The sequence below is a fragment of the Delphinus delphis genome, chromosome 8 (assembly GCF_949987515.2).
Source record: "Delphinus delphis chromosome 8, mDelDel1.2, whole genome shotgun sequence".
In the NCBI taxonomy this organism is placed as follows: domain Eukaryota; kingdom Metazoa; phylum Chordata; class Mammalia; order Artiodactyla; family Delphinidae; genus Delphinus; species Delphinus delphis.
Genome location: NC_082690.1, coordinates 46,764,005 through 46,784,075, shown reverse-complemented (window position 1 = coordinate 46,784,075; position 20,071 = coordinate 46,764,005). Strand labels below are relative to the sequence as shown.

Below are 20,071 nucleotides of genomic sequence, written 5' to 3'. Positions count from 1 at the left end.
GTATGTTGGCTTTTCAGATTGGCCTCTTTTACTTAGTAATATGCATTTAAGCTTCTTCCATGTCTTTTCATGGCTTGATAGGTTGTTTCTTTTTAGAAATGAATAATATTCCATGGTCTGGATGTACCACAGTTTATTTATCCATTGACCTACTGACAGACATCTTGGTTGCTTCCAAGTTTTGGTAATTATGGATAAAGCTGCTATAAACCTCCGTTTGTGGGTTTTTGTGTAGGCATAAATTTTCAACTCCTTTAGATAATTACTAAGAGGTATGATTGGGTATGATCATCTGGTAAGAGTATATTTAATTTTGTAAGAAACTGCCAACTGTCTTCCAAAGTGTCTGGGTCATTTTGTAACCCCACTAGCAATGAATGAGAATTCCTGTTGCTCTACATCTTCACCAGCATTTTGTGTTATCAGTGTTCTGAATTTTGGCCATTTTAATACATGTGTGGTGGTATCTCATTGTTGTTTTAGTTTGTATTTCCTCGATGATATATGTATTTTGTGGAGCATTTTTTCATATGCTTACTTATTTTAATCTCTATGTGTCTATATGTTTAAAGTGGGTTTCTTGTAGATGACATACAGTTGGGTTATGTTTTGAGATCAACTCTGACAGTCTTTTTAATTGTTGTATTTAGACCATTGACATTCAAAGTGATTATTGATATAGTTGGATTAATTTCTACCATATTCATTACTGTTTTCTCTTTGTTGCCTTTGTTCTTATTTTTGTCTTCCACTCTTATTCTGCCTTTTGTGGTTTTAACTGAATGTTATATGTGGTTCCATTTTCTCTTCTTTCTTAACATATCAATTATACTTTTTTTTTTAACTTTTTTTAGTGGTTGCCTTAGTTTTTACAGTGCATCTTTACAACTAATCCAAGTCCACTTTCAAATAATACTGTACCCCTTCATAGGTAGTGAGAGTATCTTATAATAACAAAATAGCCCAAATTCCTTCCTCCTGTCCTTTGTATCATTGTTGTCATTCACTTCACTTATAAGCATAATTACCACACACACACATACACACACACCACACACTCGATATATACATACATAATCAAATACATTGTTGCTATTATTTTGAATAATTGTTATCTGTTTGAACAATTAAAAATAAGAAAAATAAAATAAAAAAATTTACCTTCACTCATATCTTATTTGATGCTTTCTACCTTTCTTTATGTACATGAGTTTCTGACTCATACTTTTCTTCTCTCTAGGGAACATTTAACGTTTCTTGCAGAGCAGGTCTACTGGCAACAGATTCAATTTTGTTTGTCTAGTAAAGTCTTTATTTGTCCTTCACTTTTGAAGGATAATTTTACAGGGTGCAGAATTCTAGGTTGGTGTTTTTTTTCCTCTCAATGCTTTCAGTATTTCACTCCACTCTCCTGTTTGCATGGTTTCTGAGGAGAAGTCGGATGTAATTCTTTTTTTTTTTTTTTTTTTTTTTTGCGGTACGCGGGCCTCTCACTGTTGTGGCTTCTCCCATTGCGGAGCACAGGCTCCAGACACGCAGGCTCAGTGGCCATGGCTCATGCGGTCTTCCCGGACCGGGGCACGAACCTGTGTCCCCTGCATTGGCAGGTGGACTCTCAACCACTGCGCCACCAGGGAAGCCGCAATTTGTGTCTTTTGCCTCTTGGTATGTCTTGTAATTTTTTCTTGTTAGCCAGACATGATGTACCAGGTAAACGGAATTGCTGTAAATAGGCCTTTTGTAATGTAGTGGTGAGTTGTGTGGGGAAGGGAAGTGTTCTATAGTCCTTTGACTCGGTTTCAGCCTTCCAATGAGCCTATGCCTGTGGACTGTGAACTTAACAAGTGTTTCTCAATTTTCCCCCTCCCCCTTGGTGGGGCAGGATGGTTAGAGTGTGCTGGAGTTGGGTTTTTCCCCTTCCTCCGTGTGGAATTCTAGAGCCACGTGGAGTTGGGTGTTTTCCTTCCCCAGGTGAGTAAGGCTCTCATAATACCCCAGCAGGTTAGGCTCTGCTTAACTAGTTTCCCCTGAGGGCAACCAGTGCTCTGGCTTATTTCAAAATGGTTCCTTTTCCCCTCCCTCTACTTGGAAGTACAAGGGGATTTTTCTCTGCTATTTACTGTGAGAACCTAGTCAAGCTCCTGGAGGTAAAACTCAAAAAAGTGTGGGGCCCCCTTAAGACTGATACCTCTGTAATTTTTAACTTCCACACTGAGCCTCCTGCTCTTTATCAATTACAGTGCAGGCTTTCCTCTCCTGGCTCTCATTCCCTCCGAGGTTTCAGCTTGTGAGTCTGTGCTCTGTTAAGTTGTAATTCTCTGTATCTGCTTGCAGTCTCTCCAATTTTGCGGGCAGCATTTTGCAGTGTGACCTTACTTTTCTTGTGGATGTTAACTTTTCAGTTTGTTGAGCTTTTTCCTTGGTGTTAGGACTAAGTGATCACTTCCAAGCTCCCTACATGGAAATTGGAAACTGGAAGAATGATTTTGTTATTTTAGAATAACATTTCTATGTATTTCTTTATGAAATATTTTTCTTTCGTGTGTGTGCTTGCTCTACAGTCTACATTATATATTTTTAACTTTATAGCTTCTTAGTGTTAATATTATCACCTCCCAAAATGTAGAAATATGTTTAGGTCCATCTTAGAGGTTATTTATTATAGGATTTTTTTCCCCCTTTCCTTTCTTTTTTCTTTTTCTCTCTTCTCCGCCACCCCCCCCCCGCCCGCCCTCCTTCTTTCTTTCTTTTTTTGCTAGCCAATAGTCAGTTACTATGGCACCAGGAGTTCAATAGTCCATTCTTTCTCCACTGATTTGGAATGCTCCTTGTCATATACCAATTTTTCATATATATGTGTGTTTTGTTGATTTCTGAATTTTTTTCTGTTGATGTATTAGTCTAGGTCTTATCTTTACAATTTTAGTTTCAAAAAAGTCAAATTTTTCTTTGAAGACCAACATTTGTTTAAATACCATAATAATTCTAAAATAAAATTGTGTTATTGATATTAAAAGCTATAACTTCTTAAGGCATAAAGAGGTTTCCTAGAAGTGAGGTGATAACTTGGATTTTGGTTACTAGTTTATTTCCTATTCTCCGTTTACATTTGGTAGTACACTATTTTTTTTTTAAGTTTTCTGATTTTATTTTTTTAAGTGAGCTATTGCACTGGTGTTTTATTCATAGACAGTAGGTATTCATAGAAAATTGGTTCTAGATTATGGCCTGTTCTAAATATTAACTGGAGTGGATTTACTGTTTCGAAGACCTGATCAGAATTTTAAGTTTGGCTTCTTTATAAGTATTATCCCATGGTTGCTGAATAAAAATTGATCCTTATCTTGATGTGATTGTTTAGTAGTCGAACTTTTTGTGATATGTATTGATTCTGTTGTTTATTAGGTGATGCAGTTAATACCTGGAAATAGCTTTTGAGTTCTTGGGTGTTTTTAAATTTAATTTAATTTAATTTTATTTATTTATTTTTGCGGTACGCGAGCCTCTCACCGTTGTGGCCTCTCCCGCTGTGGAGCAGAGGCTCTGGACGCGCAGGCTCAGCGGCCATGGCTCACGGGCCCAGCCGCTCCGCGGCATGTGGGATCCTCCCGGACCGGGGCACGAACCCGTGTCCCCTGCATCGGCAGGCGGACTCTCAACCACTGCACCATCAGGGAAGCCCTTGGGTTTTTTTTAGAATTGTGTATGTATATGTACATCAGCCACAAATACTGGTTTGGGGATCTAATTAAAAACTTTAAAATTTAATTTTATAGTATTGTTCAGAAGCTGGTGACTTACTGTTTAAAAAGCAGGTTTAAAAGTGTTTTTTTTGGCCTTAACCTTAAAAGATAGAAAAGCAAATCTTTTTGTTTTATTTCTTTACAAGTTGCTTTATAGTGTGTCTTATTTTAAGAAAGTATGGTCTATGTTTATCTGGAATTGCACAAAAGTTAACTCAGTGGTCTTACTTGCTTTGAAAAAGTATTTTTTACTTAAAACAAATTTTTATTGATTTCATTAAACATCAAGATCCCTGAATAGACTGTAAGTAATTTACAAAGGTTGAAGTTATGTGTATTTCAAAATTATTACATCTAGCCCAAAATGAAGCATATTAATATTATAGTTTTTACTTTAAGGAAAAGGAATTTGTAATCATGCCTTTAATTCACAAAGAAAGTCAGTGATGGAGATCGCCAGTAGGCAGCTTGAAATATGAGTCTAGATTCAGGAGAAGCACAGTAGTTATGTAAATAAAATTGGAAGTTTCCTTCTTGTAGGTTATCACTGAAGCTATGGGAGAAGACCAGAGTCTCAAAGCTCAGAATAAGAAGAGGTCTGAGATTATAAGTTGGGAAACAGCAACATTTAAGGAATCAGATTTCAATTGATCTTTTATCAATTGATCAGTTGTCAGTTCATCCTTTTAAAAATAAATATCAGTAATATATTAGAAAGAGTAGAAGAAACAGAATGTGGAAGCAGTTTTTTCCAAATTAGCAAATAGTGGTAATCCTAATTTTTAAATCTCTAAAGCTGTATTTAATAAAATCTTTACTGAAGTTATACATTTTGTATAATCAGTTTTTCAAAAAGCATTTAATGAGATACAAGCATACAACATGGTTATATATACACACATATGTATGATGGATATATATATAGATGTATAAGTGAAGATCTATCTATATTCATGTCTTCATCTACATTGGATTAAACTTATTTCCTCCCAACTTTCCAACTCATCCATCCATTTATTCATCCATTCCTCCATCCATCCATCCATCTTTCCCAGTCTCCTTCCCTCTACAGAATTAAGCATGCTTTGCCAGCTAGTTCCTAACACCTTGTAAGAGGGCAGCTTACTTAAATCTTAATCGCATCACTGTGGGGTTCTGTGAAAGCTTTGAAGTTGTTTCCAGGGTTGCTTAAAAAATTTGTGCCACAAAGAACTGTGATGGTAGTAACCCAGCAGGAAGCATTGGTAACATCTAGTTTATCCCTAGGTGGGCTGTTAAGAACTAGTCTTCTCTTTCTTTTTCTAGGAAGTGCTTTGTTTGTGGTTCAGAAAGAAGTTGTTCTGATGGATTTTGTTTCTGATGGATTTGCTTTGATATTTAGTATTAGTTTAGGTAAGTTGAAACTGCAGGGTGCTCAAACATGGACGTGGATTAAAGTATCAAAAATTGCATATTTATTCTAAGCATATTCATGGCTTGAGTTGTTAAATTACACTGTTGTAGTTATGAAACTCCCAAGCAGATATGACCAAAATGAATCAACTATATAATATGTGAATAAAAGAATACTTATAAACTGGCCTATAAATTCTTGGGATCTTCAAGTTTCAGTGTCATGTTCACAGGAAGAAAATTAAATTACCTTGCAGTCTTCTGAAAAGCTAACTTTGTATTATCCACTATATATAATAGAATGTGATTATAGACTCTTGCTCTAGACTGCAAGTTTACCTTATCCATTCTTATACCTTAAAGAAGTATTTTATACTCTTCTAAAACATTCTGACAGATGAAATCTATTATATTTTGAAAGACTTTCTGAAATGATTAAATAGCATCTCTTGGTAACCATTGCAATGTTTAAGAACAATCACTTTGTTTTTCTTTAATCTCTAATTTCTCCTTATCCATAGAACACAGAACACACATATTTTATGTATATACATAGAAGATATAAATATTTAGAATTTAGAGGTTACACCATTCTTTCTGTATTCTGTAGTGACCTTAGTTATGAAATGTGTTATATACAGTATCATTCAGAAGTTTGAGAAAGTTAGCTAAAGAATATTTACACTAAAGTTTCCAGAAAAAAAGCATTATTGTTCATCTGATGAGACAGAATAATGTCATTAGAAGATAATCCTTGGAATTTCAGTAGAACGTGAGGATACCTTTTAATCTACTGAGATGTTAAGAAAATTTAATTATTTTAATATTTTCCCGCAGGAGTAGTGATACTCTGATTATAAAGAGTTAGTTCTTACAGCAGTGGTTCTTAATACTTTTTTAGATAGTACCCTTTGATGTGCACACCCACTTACATTTTTCATGCAAGTTTAAAAGATTCACCCCCTTTCCCCATCAAAAAAAAAGAAAAGAAAAAAAAAGAAAAGAAAAAAAAAGAAGCTTATCTGTAGTTTAAAGAAATACTCGACTAACTTTAGACTGCTTATTCACTGAGCTTCACCAGTCTTCTAATCTAGTGATTCTCAGCAGAATGGGAGTATTTGTGTATCAGAGTCTCCTGTGAAGTTTAAAAAGTTATTGTCCTCCTTGCCGCAGCCCTTCCTCTAGGCCACCTTTTGTTCTAATTGGCACCTCCCCCTTCCCCATCACTGTTGTAAGCAGTGTTTTATAATATATAACTTGGTTTCCAGAGACAATTTATGCACTAGGAAGGGAGTGACTTGTTTGTCTTCAGACCTAGGCTAGATACAGTCAAGTGTTAAATAAAATTGGTATTTAATTAGCTTATCTATTTCCTATGATACTGAACATCTCCGGAGAAGTGTTAAAATAAATCACTGTTCTCATATTCTAACCTACCAAGTTGACATTGGAATGGAGGTTAAAGACGTACCAGGTAAAGGCACCAAAAAGAGTCTGGCTATGTAATCCAACATATCATGCCCATCACAGGCATTGCCCTCTCATTCTTGAGGCTATTAGCTTTGGGTTGGAATTCAGATAAAGCTGCGAAGGAGGTGATCTTCCTCATTGTTTGGGAAGGATAAATTGAAACTTGAGACCAGAATAGGACATAATCTAATAATGATGCATCCTCAGTTTTTCCCAGTAGTAAGAATGTGTCAAGGCTTTGTTCATCCTCATCACACAGAAGCCTGCTAGGACAGCATATTAAACAAGTCAGTGAATTTTAGAATTGAAAGGTAACTTAGGACTTCCCTGATGGCGCAGTGGTTAAGAATCCGCCTGCCAATGCAGGGCACACGGGTTCGAGCCCTGATCGGGGAAGATCCCACATGCCGCGGAGCAACTAAGTCCGTGCACCACAACTACTGAGCCTGTGCTCTAGAGCCCGCAAGCCACAACTACTGAGCCCATGTGCCACAACTACGGAAGCCCGCGCGCCTAGAGCCCGTGCTTCGCAACAAGAGAAGCCACTGCAATGAGAAGCCCGTGCACCAAAACGAAGAGTAGCCCCCGCTCGCCTCAACTAGAGAAAAGCCCGCGTGCAGCAACAAAGACCCAGTGTAGCTAAAAATAAATAAATTAAAAAAAAAAGAAAGATAACTTAGTAATGTAAAGATTTTCTGCTGTAGAAGCAGTGCATTGGAAAGAACGTGAAACTGGAGTCAGACGAACTTGCTTTTTGCTGCTTTTGTATTTTTAAGGAAACCACTTCTTTGATTCTTGGTTTTCAATAGAGTGAGGGCAGTAGTATCTGTGTTACACTTCACAGAACTAGTGAGAGGATAAAATCTGATTTCAAAATATTAATTATACCTTGTAAATTATTAAATTTTATACAAATGTATGACAAACAGATCACGTCTTTGCTTGCTAATAAATTAGTATCATTAATTGGCCCTCGCTCTGTCTGGTGGCTATCTTTTGTGATTATATTTCTATAATACATGTTTATAATGTGTTCCTTTTTATAAAACTGGGTTCCTAGAAACACCTTGCTTAGTAATTCTACCATTTGCTTAGTGTCTATAGATGCCAGGTACTATTATTGCAGGTCTGTGAAAATGTAAAGGTTAACAAGATAATCTTTGCTCAGTAAAGGTAAACAGTTATAGATGGAAGCTAGTGATGATTCTGGAGCTGGATTACTGTTAATATTAGAGGCAGAATGAGATTAGTGGAACAAATGTTTTTAACGATAGCATCATACATTAGTTCACTTCATAATGAAAAGTATTTTCAGGGACTACCACTGAAATTACAGAAATATTTTTATTTTGGTTTTTGTAATGAAGAATATTATTTTTTTCTTCGTACATAACCAGCTGTCGGTAAGAATAGGTATCACTTGAGAAGGATTGAACTTTTCTGTGTATGTGTGACTCTTGGATGATGATGTTACCCTAACTTTTCTTGATATAATTTATTTAAAATAAGTACTATTAGAACATCTTTGATTTAGAATTTGGTAGGAACTAATAAGCTTGGTAAGGTTTAGTGAGAACAATTTCAATTCGTATGTACAATCATAGAAAAGAAGAGCTGAAAGGGACCTTACAGATCATCTTATCACTGATTCTGAAACACTTTTTTAGAAGGTCAGTAGACTTGTCTTGTTCTGCTGAGGTGCATTAGGACCTGCTGAAGAGGGACATTGCTGGGGGGGTGTGGCCCAGTGGGTATGCCTAGACCGCCTCCTCCTTTCAACCAGGGTGGCCCAATGATATGTTTTATATATTGCTGATAAATGTAAGTTTTTTCTTTAAGTAGTTTTTATGTTTGAAAATGTAAGTTAGATAACTAGTTTTGTTCCCTTATTTTTATGACAAAATTACAGGGTACCAGAGAATTAAAGTTAACTGGAACCCTGATTTCAGAACTTCACTTCAGCATTGTTCCCTTACATCGTACTGCCTCCATGTGGCTTTAGTAAATTAAAAATCCTATTGAGCCAAGTTAAATGATGAGCAGTCAAGACTTTGTATGACTGGATCTGACATCAAGAAGATTTGATTGATGATGTTAATATCAAGACCTGGCATGATACTTAAGTGAAAGTGATTTGATATTTTTGCTTCTTTTATATATAAAGTAGTAGTTTCTTTGAGTTCTAAAAAAATGTTCATCATTGAAACTCAAATAAGTTTTTATAATTTTCAGAGTTTATTATTTGAACTCTGCCCTTGAACTCTTAAAACATTAAAGACCTCTTTCTTAGAGGATAGGATATGGTTCATTTATGGTCTCATGTGCAGATAAGTAAAATAAAGTGATTAAGGGCATAAAATTGTCCTTATCTTTGAGTTTCTAGATGAATTCTCATTAAGTAAGAGTAAATATGTATTTAGTAAATATGCAGTTTTTCTGTAAAGTGAGTGTTTATAGAGCTTTTGTTTGTCCTTTGGCATTAGAGAATTAACTTACTGCCTGACTTTTCACTTAACAATGAAATTAAAACAAGGTGATTTGTATGATTTGTAATGGCATCTAATGAACAGTTGCATTGTGTGTGAAACAAATAGAAGATCTGTTTTTTAAAAAATAAATATGCATTTAGTTAAAATTGATATGGCCTTGACATTTTTGGCAAGATGAATTTGTTAGGATTCTTCCTTAAATTTAGAATTCTCTAGCATAAACATAGAATAATAGCAAATTGTACCTCTCTTCCTATTAAAAAATAATAAGGTATTAGTAGTTTTAAAAATTGAGATGTAATTGACATATAACATTATATTAGTTTCAGGTGAACAATATAATAATTAGATATTGGTGTATATTGCAAAATGATTATCACAGTAAGTCTAGTTAACAATTACTATGCAATAGTAATTTTAAAGAATTTTAATTAACGAGCATTAAACAGAATGTTTAATGACTGCAGATTAGAATGACTTGTAGAATCTATTTACAGCCAACTGTTAGGGTACTGAAAACTTAGATCAGCATAATCTATCCCTTTTCCACAACTTCTGGTAATTGTTTTGGTAGATTTCTAAAAAAATGATAAAGTGATTATTAAGTCAAATTGATGGTTAGTCTCACGCTGTCTCTTCTTAAAATTATTTGCAGGAGAGGGCTGCTCACAATTTATATGGCCAACTTGGTGAGTAATTCTTTTTTTTTGCTTTCAAGGTTTTTCCATGTACTTTTTAACCTTTTTTTGTTTGTTTTTTTGAATCAAGTTCCCTTAAAAAAAAAGAAGGAAAGAAAACCTACGTAAATTTGAGAATATTTTCTGTCTCTGTTTTAAAGGATAGACTTAAATGTTTAAAATAGCTTTGATGCTCTCTGGTTTATTCCTGTCATATATGACTGAATTGCACTTACCTCAGGAGGAAGATGATTCACGGCCCTGTGTCCTTCATGACTCTTTTTTCCTTAAAGATTAGATCTTCATCTTTGATAGGGTATATATCTATATCTGTATATGTCTCGCTATATATCTTTAACTTCATTTCATACTCTGCTTCTATTGCTAACTTCTTGTGGCAAAAAAGATTTAAGGATGAGCTTTTATGATGCACAGTTTTCTTGGAATCAGAATAGCATTCATTCTATCCAAATACTGAATATATTTAATACTATAATTAGCTAGGCTTCTAAATTTCTAAGTTTTCAGAATTGAAATTAATGTTGTCTAGTCTGATATTTACTGTAAATATATAATCAAGGTTATATGCTTTTCATTGTCAAGTTCATATTTTAAAAACATATTTGTATTAAAACCTTTTAAAGTTGTTTAATGGAATTGATAGGCGACATTGAAAAATTCAACTATGGAAAGATGAATTAATTATGTGTTTACCTAAGGATAGGTTTTTGAATTTTGTAACAAGGGAATGTAGTTCAGGGTTGTATTCAGCAACTTATTTCAGTTTCAAAATGTTTAATTTTTGCTCTGTTCTTATCATGTGTCAGTTACTGTGCTATATGCTGGAAGGCAAGATGAAGACAGTCCTTGTACTTACGGAGTTTGCTGTCTAGTGGAAAAGTCACAATAGAAATAATGTTTGAAAAGGACTGGAAGATGAATTATAGGGTGCTGTGGAAACCATAATAGTAGCACCAAACTATGCTAGGTGCTGCTTTCCTTTCTGATTTTGTAAAAAACTTAAAAATATTACATCTGCATGCTAGAATAGATTTGAGTTTTAATGCATTTTTTTTTCTTTTAGTCATACACATGCTTTTCATACTACCACATGGTGATACTTTAATACTGAAATACTATATGTATTTACACATTTATCTTAAATTCTAAGTAAATTTTGACAAACTTTTTTTGTGTTGCCTTGTTTAGATTGGAAATTCCTGGAGAGAAGATATTTGATTTTGATTAATATAATCAATGTTGGAAAATGCCCTAAAAATACTGTATTTTTTTAAGATTAAACTTTTTATTTTGAAATAATCATAGGTTCATATGCAGTTGTAAGAAATAATAGATCTCATGTTACTCTCTACCCAGTTTCCCTTAATAGTATTATTTTACAAAACTGTAGTAGTATCAAAATTAGGATATTTACATTGATATTTACTGTAGTCAAGATAGAGAACATTTCCTTCACAGGGATCCTTCATGCTGCCCTTTTGTAGCTACATTTACTTCCCTCTGACCCTTACCTCCCATTCCTCAACCTCTGGCAACCATTAATTTATTCTTTATTTTTGTAATTTTTTAAATTCTATAATCATTTCAAGAATGATGTATAAATAGAATTATATAGTACATACTATTTGTCATTAGCTGTTTTCACTCAACGTAATTCTCTGGAGATTCAAGTTGTTCGGTATATCAGTAGTTCATTCCTTTTTATTGCTGAGTAGTATATCATGGTATGGCTGTACTAGTTTATTTAACTGTTCACCCATTGAAGAACATCTGGCTTGTTTCCAGTTTTTGGCTGTTACAAATAAAGCCGCTATAGATGTTCATGTGCAGGTTTTTGTGTGAACATGAGTTTTTATTTCTCTGGGATAAATGCCCAGAAATGTAGGTGCCAGGTTGTATGGTAGTTGAATGTTTAGTTTTTCAAGAAACTGATAAACTGTTTTCCAGAGTGGCTGTACTATGTTGTTTTGATAGTGTTCCCAATTTAGAATAAACCTTTGAATCTCTTGATCTTTCTAAATGGGAAACTTTTTGTGTTAACTTAACATTAACATTTGTCTGTTAAGTAGATTTGTACTTTTTATGTCCAGATTAATAAATGTCAGTATTAGGCAAGTTTTTCAGAAAGTGCAAAATATGAATTGGTCTTTTATCTTTTGTCAGCCAGGGTCTGTAATTTAAAAATTTAATGAGATCAAAGGCTTTTACACATGGATTTTTGACTATGTCCAAAGGAAATGAATTTGTACATGATACATTCTGGATACTAATGATAGTCTTAGTATCTTCATCGTCCCTTCCTCTGAATAGAGCCTTTTATTTATACTATTGCTGTATAACTATTACTTAACTAAGAGGGTGGTTAGTGCAGAATAGGTAAGAAATACTTAGACTGAGTTTAACCTTAAGAAATAACTTTGTTCTGTAACTCTATTATGTTGCTCACTAGACTAAGTTGAGATTGTTGGCTTATTTTAACATCAACGACAAAATTTCTAAATGTTGGGAGGTTTTATTTTAAGAAAATTATACATTGTATTTAGGTATGTGTTTCTGATTTGGAAAGTAGAGAAAAACATGAAGAAGAAAGTAAAAATCATCTGTAGTTTTACTGTGTAGTAATTACTAACATTTTAGTGTTTATTTCTTTATTCCCTTCCCTTTCCTCCAGTGTACCTATATAAATACACAAACATAGATGCACATTCACATTACACATTATATACCTGTTAAAAAAAAATTGGGGGCATACTGTTTTGTGACTTTTGTTACTATGCCATATAGTTTTGATTGCTTATGATATTAAATAATCATTTTTTGAGGGTGTAATCCTACCTTTTCACATACTTCTTGGTTATATTTTCATTATATTGGGTTGATTTTATACATATACACATACATACAGTCCTACTCAAAATGTTGGGTGACAGTAAAATACTCTTTAGTTAGTAATAATATCATTTTGTTAGTTTTGGCTGTGACAGTTACCCACTCCTTATTTTGGTCAGGAAATTTCAAAGGCATTGCTATGCCTTTGAGTGAATACCTGATAGAAAAATATGCAAAACTGGTTTCGTATTACCTTTATCATCTTTGTCTTTATTTTTATCAGTGAACACTTATTGAGTGCAGAGCACTTTGTTATGTATTTGGACACAAATATAGCCATTATTCTGTCATTGAAATTAATTTAGTTGAGGGAATAAGGTATATCTAGATTTGGATTTAAAATGAATAGGTAATAAATAGTCCAAGACAGTATATTCATGTCAAATATATGATTAGACAGTACAGTCTTTAGAACTGTAGAAAAGGGAGTTATCTTTGGGCTGGGGAAATCAGAGAAGATTTTATGAATTACGTGGGACCTGAAACTTGAAGAAAGGAGAGGAATTGGAGGTAGCTCCATCTTAGAGATGTGTCACTGGTGATCACAGGACAAAATTGTTGCCTTTCCAAGGATTGCCAAGTTGAGGCCAAGGTTTAGGAACAAAAAAAAAGAAAAAGCAACATTTGCTGAGTATCTACTCTGTTAGGCACTGTTGGTGAAATTGGGGTTACCAAAATAAACAAGGTATAGTCCCTGCTTCCGAGGACCCTATATTTTACTGAGGGAGAGAGAGATGTAAGCCTTATCTCTGTTTTTTTAGCATTGATAGTTGTCTCAAAACAGAAAACAGGACAGTGTTTATACTATGTAGTTGTGAATATATGCTCTGTTTATGTGAGTGTTGTAGGGGGCAGGTAGAGAGCTACATACTCTAAATAAGGGACATCTCTATTAATGCTTTTGTTATTATAAGATCTTCCCTTGGGCTACTCTTATTACTCATGATATATATCAGGAAGCCCTGGTAAGTCTCAGTTATTAGACTTAAGTAATTTATAGCCTTAGCTATAAATGTCATAAATTATAATTAAACTAGCAGTTTTAAAGACTACAAAGTCTTACAATTTAATATAATTTAATTAATACCCATGTGAAAATGTCATTGATTTCTTGTTCTATGTTAGCAAATTTTAGAAAGAAAAGTGTACAATTTTAAAAATTGTATAATTTTTTAAGATTTTTAGCATTGTTAGATAATTAGTTATTAAAGGGCAAAATGTGTAAAAGGTACACAGAAAAGGTATGAAATAAAGAATTAAATATTTTCTCTAGCATTTGCCCAAGATATGGCTAGAAAATGATGGAAGTGTTTTCCTGGGGCTAATATGCCAGAGCCAATTACCCACAAGAACATAAGCTGCTAGCATTCAACTTTGCCACAGTATGATTTAAAGAATACATAAAAGTTTGCATTTACATGATTTCCCTTTATTTCGTTGGTTGTAACAATGACTGAGGATTCCAGTTTTTCAAAATTTATCATTTGCTGCTAATAGTTATTTAGGATGTGCTATCAAGTTCTAGTTCATTTCTGTTTCATTTAATTATAACTTATGACATTAAAAAATCTTTCTATGTTAACTCCCTTTGAAAACTTCTCTCTGCAGTTTGCTTTATGCCACCAAGCATTCAACAATGCATGCATTTTCAAATTGTAAACATATACCTACAGGCTTGTCTCTAGCATTTGTTTTTTAATTTTGGACATGCAGTGTCTTTGATTAAAACATCTGTATTTGATTTTTCAAACATAAGGTTTGAAAATGTTGATTCATAAGTTTTCTTGTAAGACCACTTCAATTTAATTAGATCCAGCAGGTATTGATTATACATCAGCTATGCTAGGCACATGAAGATACAAAAGAAATACAAAACGGATTGTAAGCTAGTTGGAGAAATTTGACAGATGAACTCGAAAAATAATAAACTGAAAGTATTAAATTCAAAAAACGATTATAAATACTGTCTCTTAAATTGCTCCCCTAAGCCTTCCTTTTGCAGCAAATGACATCAGCCATCCATCCAGTTGCTCAGGCCAGAAACTTAGGAGTTTTAACTCTTTTCTTCACCTTATACTCGGTCCAATCCATTGTAAAATCTTATTCTACTTCAAAAATATACTCTGGATCTTACAGTGACTCATTTACCTACACAGTTATAACCAGAATCTGAGCCCTAACACCTCTTGCCTGAGCTGTCTGAATAGCCTGAATGGTTTACATCCTCCCACTCCTGTCGTCTTATATAGTATGTTTTCCACATAGCAGTCAGAGTCATTGGGAATACAACTTAGAGCTTATTGATCTTCTGTTTAAAGTTCAGAAAAACCGTCCCATCCCACTTCTCACTGCACCCTGGATACAATTAAATGCCTCACAAGGCTGCTACCTCTCTGACTTCATCTACTTTCTTTTCATTCTTTACACTGGATTTCTTTTTGTCTGTAGACTACTTGAAGCTTATTAGTCCTTTACAGCCTTACCACTTGCTTTTTGTTTGTTTGTTTTTTGCTTGGAAATCTTTTTCCCTAGGTTTTTCTTGGCTAGTATCTTCTCCTTACATGGTTCTTAACACATTGTTACATCCTGAGAGAGGCCTTCCTTTCCTATCGTAGTTAAAGCAGCTTCACCTCACCTCTCTAACTCGTAATCTTTTTCATGGCACATATAAGTAAATTAAATTTTAAATTTTAAAATTAAATTTTCTTATTTGTTGTCATTCTTCCCTCACTGTATATAAGCTGCTTAAGGGCAAGAATTCTTGCTTATTCACTGACATCCCTAGTACCTACAAACAATGTTTAGAATCATATGCTCAATGAATAATTTTTGAATGAATGGAGATTGAAAGCAAGTACTCTAGAAAATGGGAAAGATGAGAGAGAATGACCCTTCTCTTCTAAGTTGGTGAACATAATACCTGTGCTTCTTCTTTCCCCACCCCCTTCTATTAGCCTTGAGACCCAAGTTCTTTAAGCCAACCAAATGACCTTGTTTTCCCAAAGGAAGGTAAACAAAAGTGGATCTTTCCTCAGCTGAGTTCCTGAGCTAGTAGATTCGTTTGTTGGATGCTTTTTTTTTTAAAACAAGTACCAGAATTAGGGATGCTATTCCTCTCTCTGTTCTTACTCTGTTTCTTTGAGTCACATTGAGGAATGTGCTTCTCGTACCCAATATAACATTGGGCAATGTTGAGCTCTTATCTTCATTTGGTAGAAGCTGAGATACTTTGTTATCCAAGGTGACTAGATTCTTGAAAGTTGTCATGGCCCACTTGATCACAAAGGTAGACACAGAGCATGAAAAGGGGAATTATTAGAGACTCCCTCTTATTTTCTTTTACTGGAAAATTTAATACTGCGTTTTGAAGATCTGTCCATATTGTATTTACTTTGAACTTGACAGCATGTTTTCGAGACCTATGTGTGTTGCTTTATATCCTTCCACTGCATTGCTCTGACTGCTGCATAGTGTGCCAGAATATCCGTCCCCTATATATACCTTATAATAGCTTTACTGAGATATAAATCACATACAATAAAGTTTACCCCTTTGGAATTTACATTCCAGTGGTTTTTAGTACATTCACAGAGTTGTGCAACCATTACCACCATCTAGTTCATCTACTACATTTTACTTGTTCATTCTTCCAGTGATGGATTTCCAGATTGCTTCCAGCTCCTCAATATCACAGTCAATATGGTGATAGTCATCTTTATACATGACTATTTTGTGAATTTCTCTGGATGTGCATGAATAAAGGCTAAGAAGATGGAGTTTTAGATCCGATACTTTCTGGCAAAAGGACAGAATGGCTCAGAACTTGAGACAATATCATTATTCTAGTAGTTCATTTAGAGGTAGATTTACTGGTACTTTAGGAAATAATTTTGTCTTGTGCTTCTTTGTCCTGTGTTTCTCTTTCAGTGATTTGATTACTCATCCTAAGGATTTTAGGGTTGGAGGCTGACTTTGAAGCTAGTAGGTACTAAGTGGCTTGAAGGACCACTACAGGGTCAATTAGGCCAAAGGAAAAAAGGGTGCAAATTTTCTTTAGGCATGAGTTTTTATCATAACTACTCTTTATACAGCTTTATTTTCTATTTACCTTGTGAAGATAATATAAAAATATGTCAAAAAATTGAAAGAGGCAAATGTAAATCATTAAAAAAAAAAGCAAATGTGAGGAAGCAGAATTTTACAAAGGAATATAAATGAAAGAGACAAAGGAAGGCAGTGTGTAAGAGAAGAGAATGCAAAATAAAAAACAAATCATATAATAAACATTTGGCTTTTGTTGACACCTGAAGGGTGATGGGGCTCCTCTACTGCTGGGTGCACGTGGTCTGTACTAACACCCCTGGTGGGGGGTAGGGGAGCCCAGGCCTAGTTTCAGCTGGTGGGGATGAAGGTCCCAGCTCTCTCCTTGGTCTTCCCTCACTCCTCCCCATTGGGGGTGTTCGGGTGCCTTGTTACAGCCTTGTGAGGGTGGAAGTCTAGGCTGTCCACTTGGCCATTGTGACGGGGGTTGGGCCACAGTTTTTTCTGAGGTGTTTGGCTGGAGTCGAATGATTATTGTCTGTTTTCATAGGCTGCCCTTTGCCTGGTCCTTTAGGAAGACAGAGAAGGTTTTTATTTGTGCCTAGTAGCAATTCTGGCTTGCAGGTTTTGTTAACTCTAAGACTGGGATATTCAAGGCAGAGAGAAAATCTAGGTAGTTACCACCATGTCATTCTTTGGATCACAAGGTCTCTAGATGGTCTGCTGCCTTCTTTCCACCTTTCAATCTTTAAATATTTGTTTTATATATATAGTGTCCAGGGTTTTTGTAATTAATGGGAGGAATAGGGAAAATATGTATACCTGATCTTCACAGAAGTGGAAGTCCTTCACATACAATTTTTGTATATTAGTCAGAAATAATCAAGTACACAAGGGAACAAGGCACCAAGATCAAGATCTGACAGAAACAACAAACAACAGAAGCAGACCTACAGAGACTTCGTGTGTTGGAATTATCTGGAAGTGTAAAAACAAGTGTGTTTAAATGTTTAATGTAATTGACAACTTCTGATTCAGGCCAAATTAGAATAACAGGGAACAGATTTACTCTTCTGCCCGAAACAACAAAAATCCAGACAAAATAAATGAAACAACAGTTTTCAAGACATTGTACGTTAATCAATGAAGGACTGTGATCCGTGAAAGATTAGAAGCTAGTGAGATGAGCCCTGTGATTGCTTGGCTTACTACCTGGAGAGCATTTCTGGGCCATGGAGCAGGGTGGTTGAACTGAAGCAGAGCCTGGCTATATCCCAGAGTTGACAAGGCATAGCTAGGAGTCCAAGGAGACCAGAGTTTGCATGTAGTGGAGGAGAAAGGTTGAGAACTCCAGAGGGATACAGAGGGTCCCAATGAGTACTCAACTCAGTTTTGATAAGTGAATGCATGAGAAGAAGCTACCTGAGGCTGGGGAAAGAACCAGAAGAACCCATTAGAGGGAAAAATCCTCTGAGCTCATGCAGGGCTAGGAATAGTTGCTGTTCCTACCACTTAGAGTAGAAAATTTCATAATTCACAGGGCATTGGGAAGACTGCTTAGAAGGATTTTACCTCAATGTGGGGCACAAGTTAGTCCTACACTAAACACTGCTCTGGCCCCAAATTGGGAGAAAAAAAAAAAAAAAAGCAAGGCCTGAAGGGATCTGAGTCCCAAAACAAACCTAATCTAAATAAAATTTATGGGAGCACAAAAATATACAGCACCCAACAAGGTAAAATTTATAATGTCTGTCATACAATAAAATATTACTAGACATGAAAAGGGTCAGGAAATATGACCCATAATGATGAGAAAAACCAATCATTTGAAATCAACGCAGAAGTGATACCTGTGATAGAATTAGTAGACAGGGACATCAAAACAATAATATTTATGGTATTTCATATATTCAGGAAGCTAGGGGAAATATTGAACATGTTTAATAGAGATATGGAAGATATTTTAAAACACCCTAAGTTAACTTTTAGAGATGAAAGCTATAAAATATGAGTGAAAAATACACAGGATAGGATTGATGGCATGTCAGGCCTTGCAGAAGAAAAGATTAGTGAACCCAAAGGCATAGTAATAGAAACTATCAATGAAACATCAAGGGAAAATAAAAAATATGAAGAGAATATTGGTGATCTAATAGGACAACTTGAATTGGCCCAATATGCATACAATTGGAGTCTAAAAGTGAGAGAGAGCTAGAGGGAGGGTCAGGAAAAGCATCTGGAGAAATAATGACTCAAAATGTCCCAAACTTGATGAAAGCTCTAAACACTATCATCCAAGAACATAAACCTCAAGCACAAGGAACATGATGGAAATTAATTATATAATAGTCAATTAAACCAATGAGAAAAAGAAAATCTTAAAAGCAGCGAGAGGAAAGAGAAACATTTCATACATATGATTAGAGATTAATGACGACAGCAAATTTATCATTGGGAACAATACATATCAGAAGACAGTTAAGCAGCATCTTTAAAGTACTGAAAAAAAAAGAACTGTCAATGTAGAATTGTATACCCGGCAAAATATCTTTAGAAAACAAAAGCAAAGTAAAGACTTTTTCAGATATACAAAAACTAAAAGAATTCATCACCAGCAGACCTGTACTAGAGGAAATGTGAAAGTTTGTCAAGAAGTTTTCAGGGAAATAATAGTAGTTGGAAATCTAGGTCTACGCAAAGAAATGAAGAGCACTGGAAATGGTAACTATCTGCATAGATATAAAAGATACTTTTCTTATATATCCCCCTGTAAAAGTGTAATTGACTGGGCTTCCCTGGTGGCGCAGTGGTTGAGAGTCCGCCTGCCGATACAGGGGACACGGGTTCGTGCCCCGGTCCGGGAGGATCCCACATGCCGCGGAGCGGCTGGGCCCGTGAGCCATGGCCACTGGGCCTGCGCGTCCGGAGCCTGTGCTCCGCGATGGAAGAGGCCACAACAGTGAGAGGCCCATGTACCGCAAAAAACAAAACAAAACAAAAAGCAAACAAATGAAAAAAGTGTAATTGACTGTAAAAATAATAGCGATATAGTTTGTGAGGGTTATAACATATGTAAAAGTAAAGTGTTTAACAACAATAATACAGGGTTCAAGAGGGAAGAAATGGAAGTGTAATGTCAGATTTTTATACTATATGGGACATTGTGTAAATCACTTGAAGGTAGACTGATAATTTTAAGATGTGTATTGCAAACCTCAGATCAACTCAACTATGTGTAATCTACAAGAAGCCCCTTTAAAAGTAAAGGGACAAATAAATTTAAAGTAAAACAGGTTAAAAGTAAAAGGTTTGACAAAAGGTATATTACGCTCACTCTAATTAGAAGTAA

General features: G+C 35.0%; 1 protein-coding gene across 1 annotated transcript in view; it reads left to right on the top strand.

Moving 5' to 3' along the window:
* TMEM135 (transmembrane protein 135) overlaps positions 1-20,071 on the top strand; it is a 256,148-nt gene that overhangs the window by 46,008 nt on the left and 190,069 nt on the right. The window contains exon 4 of the mRNA XM_060018130.1: positions 9,750-9,783. Within this exon, the coding sequence (XP_059874113.1) occupies positions 9,750-9,783 (34 nt within the window). The remainder of the gene's footprint in view (positions 1-9,749; positions 9,784-20,071) is intronic.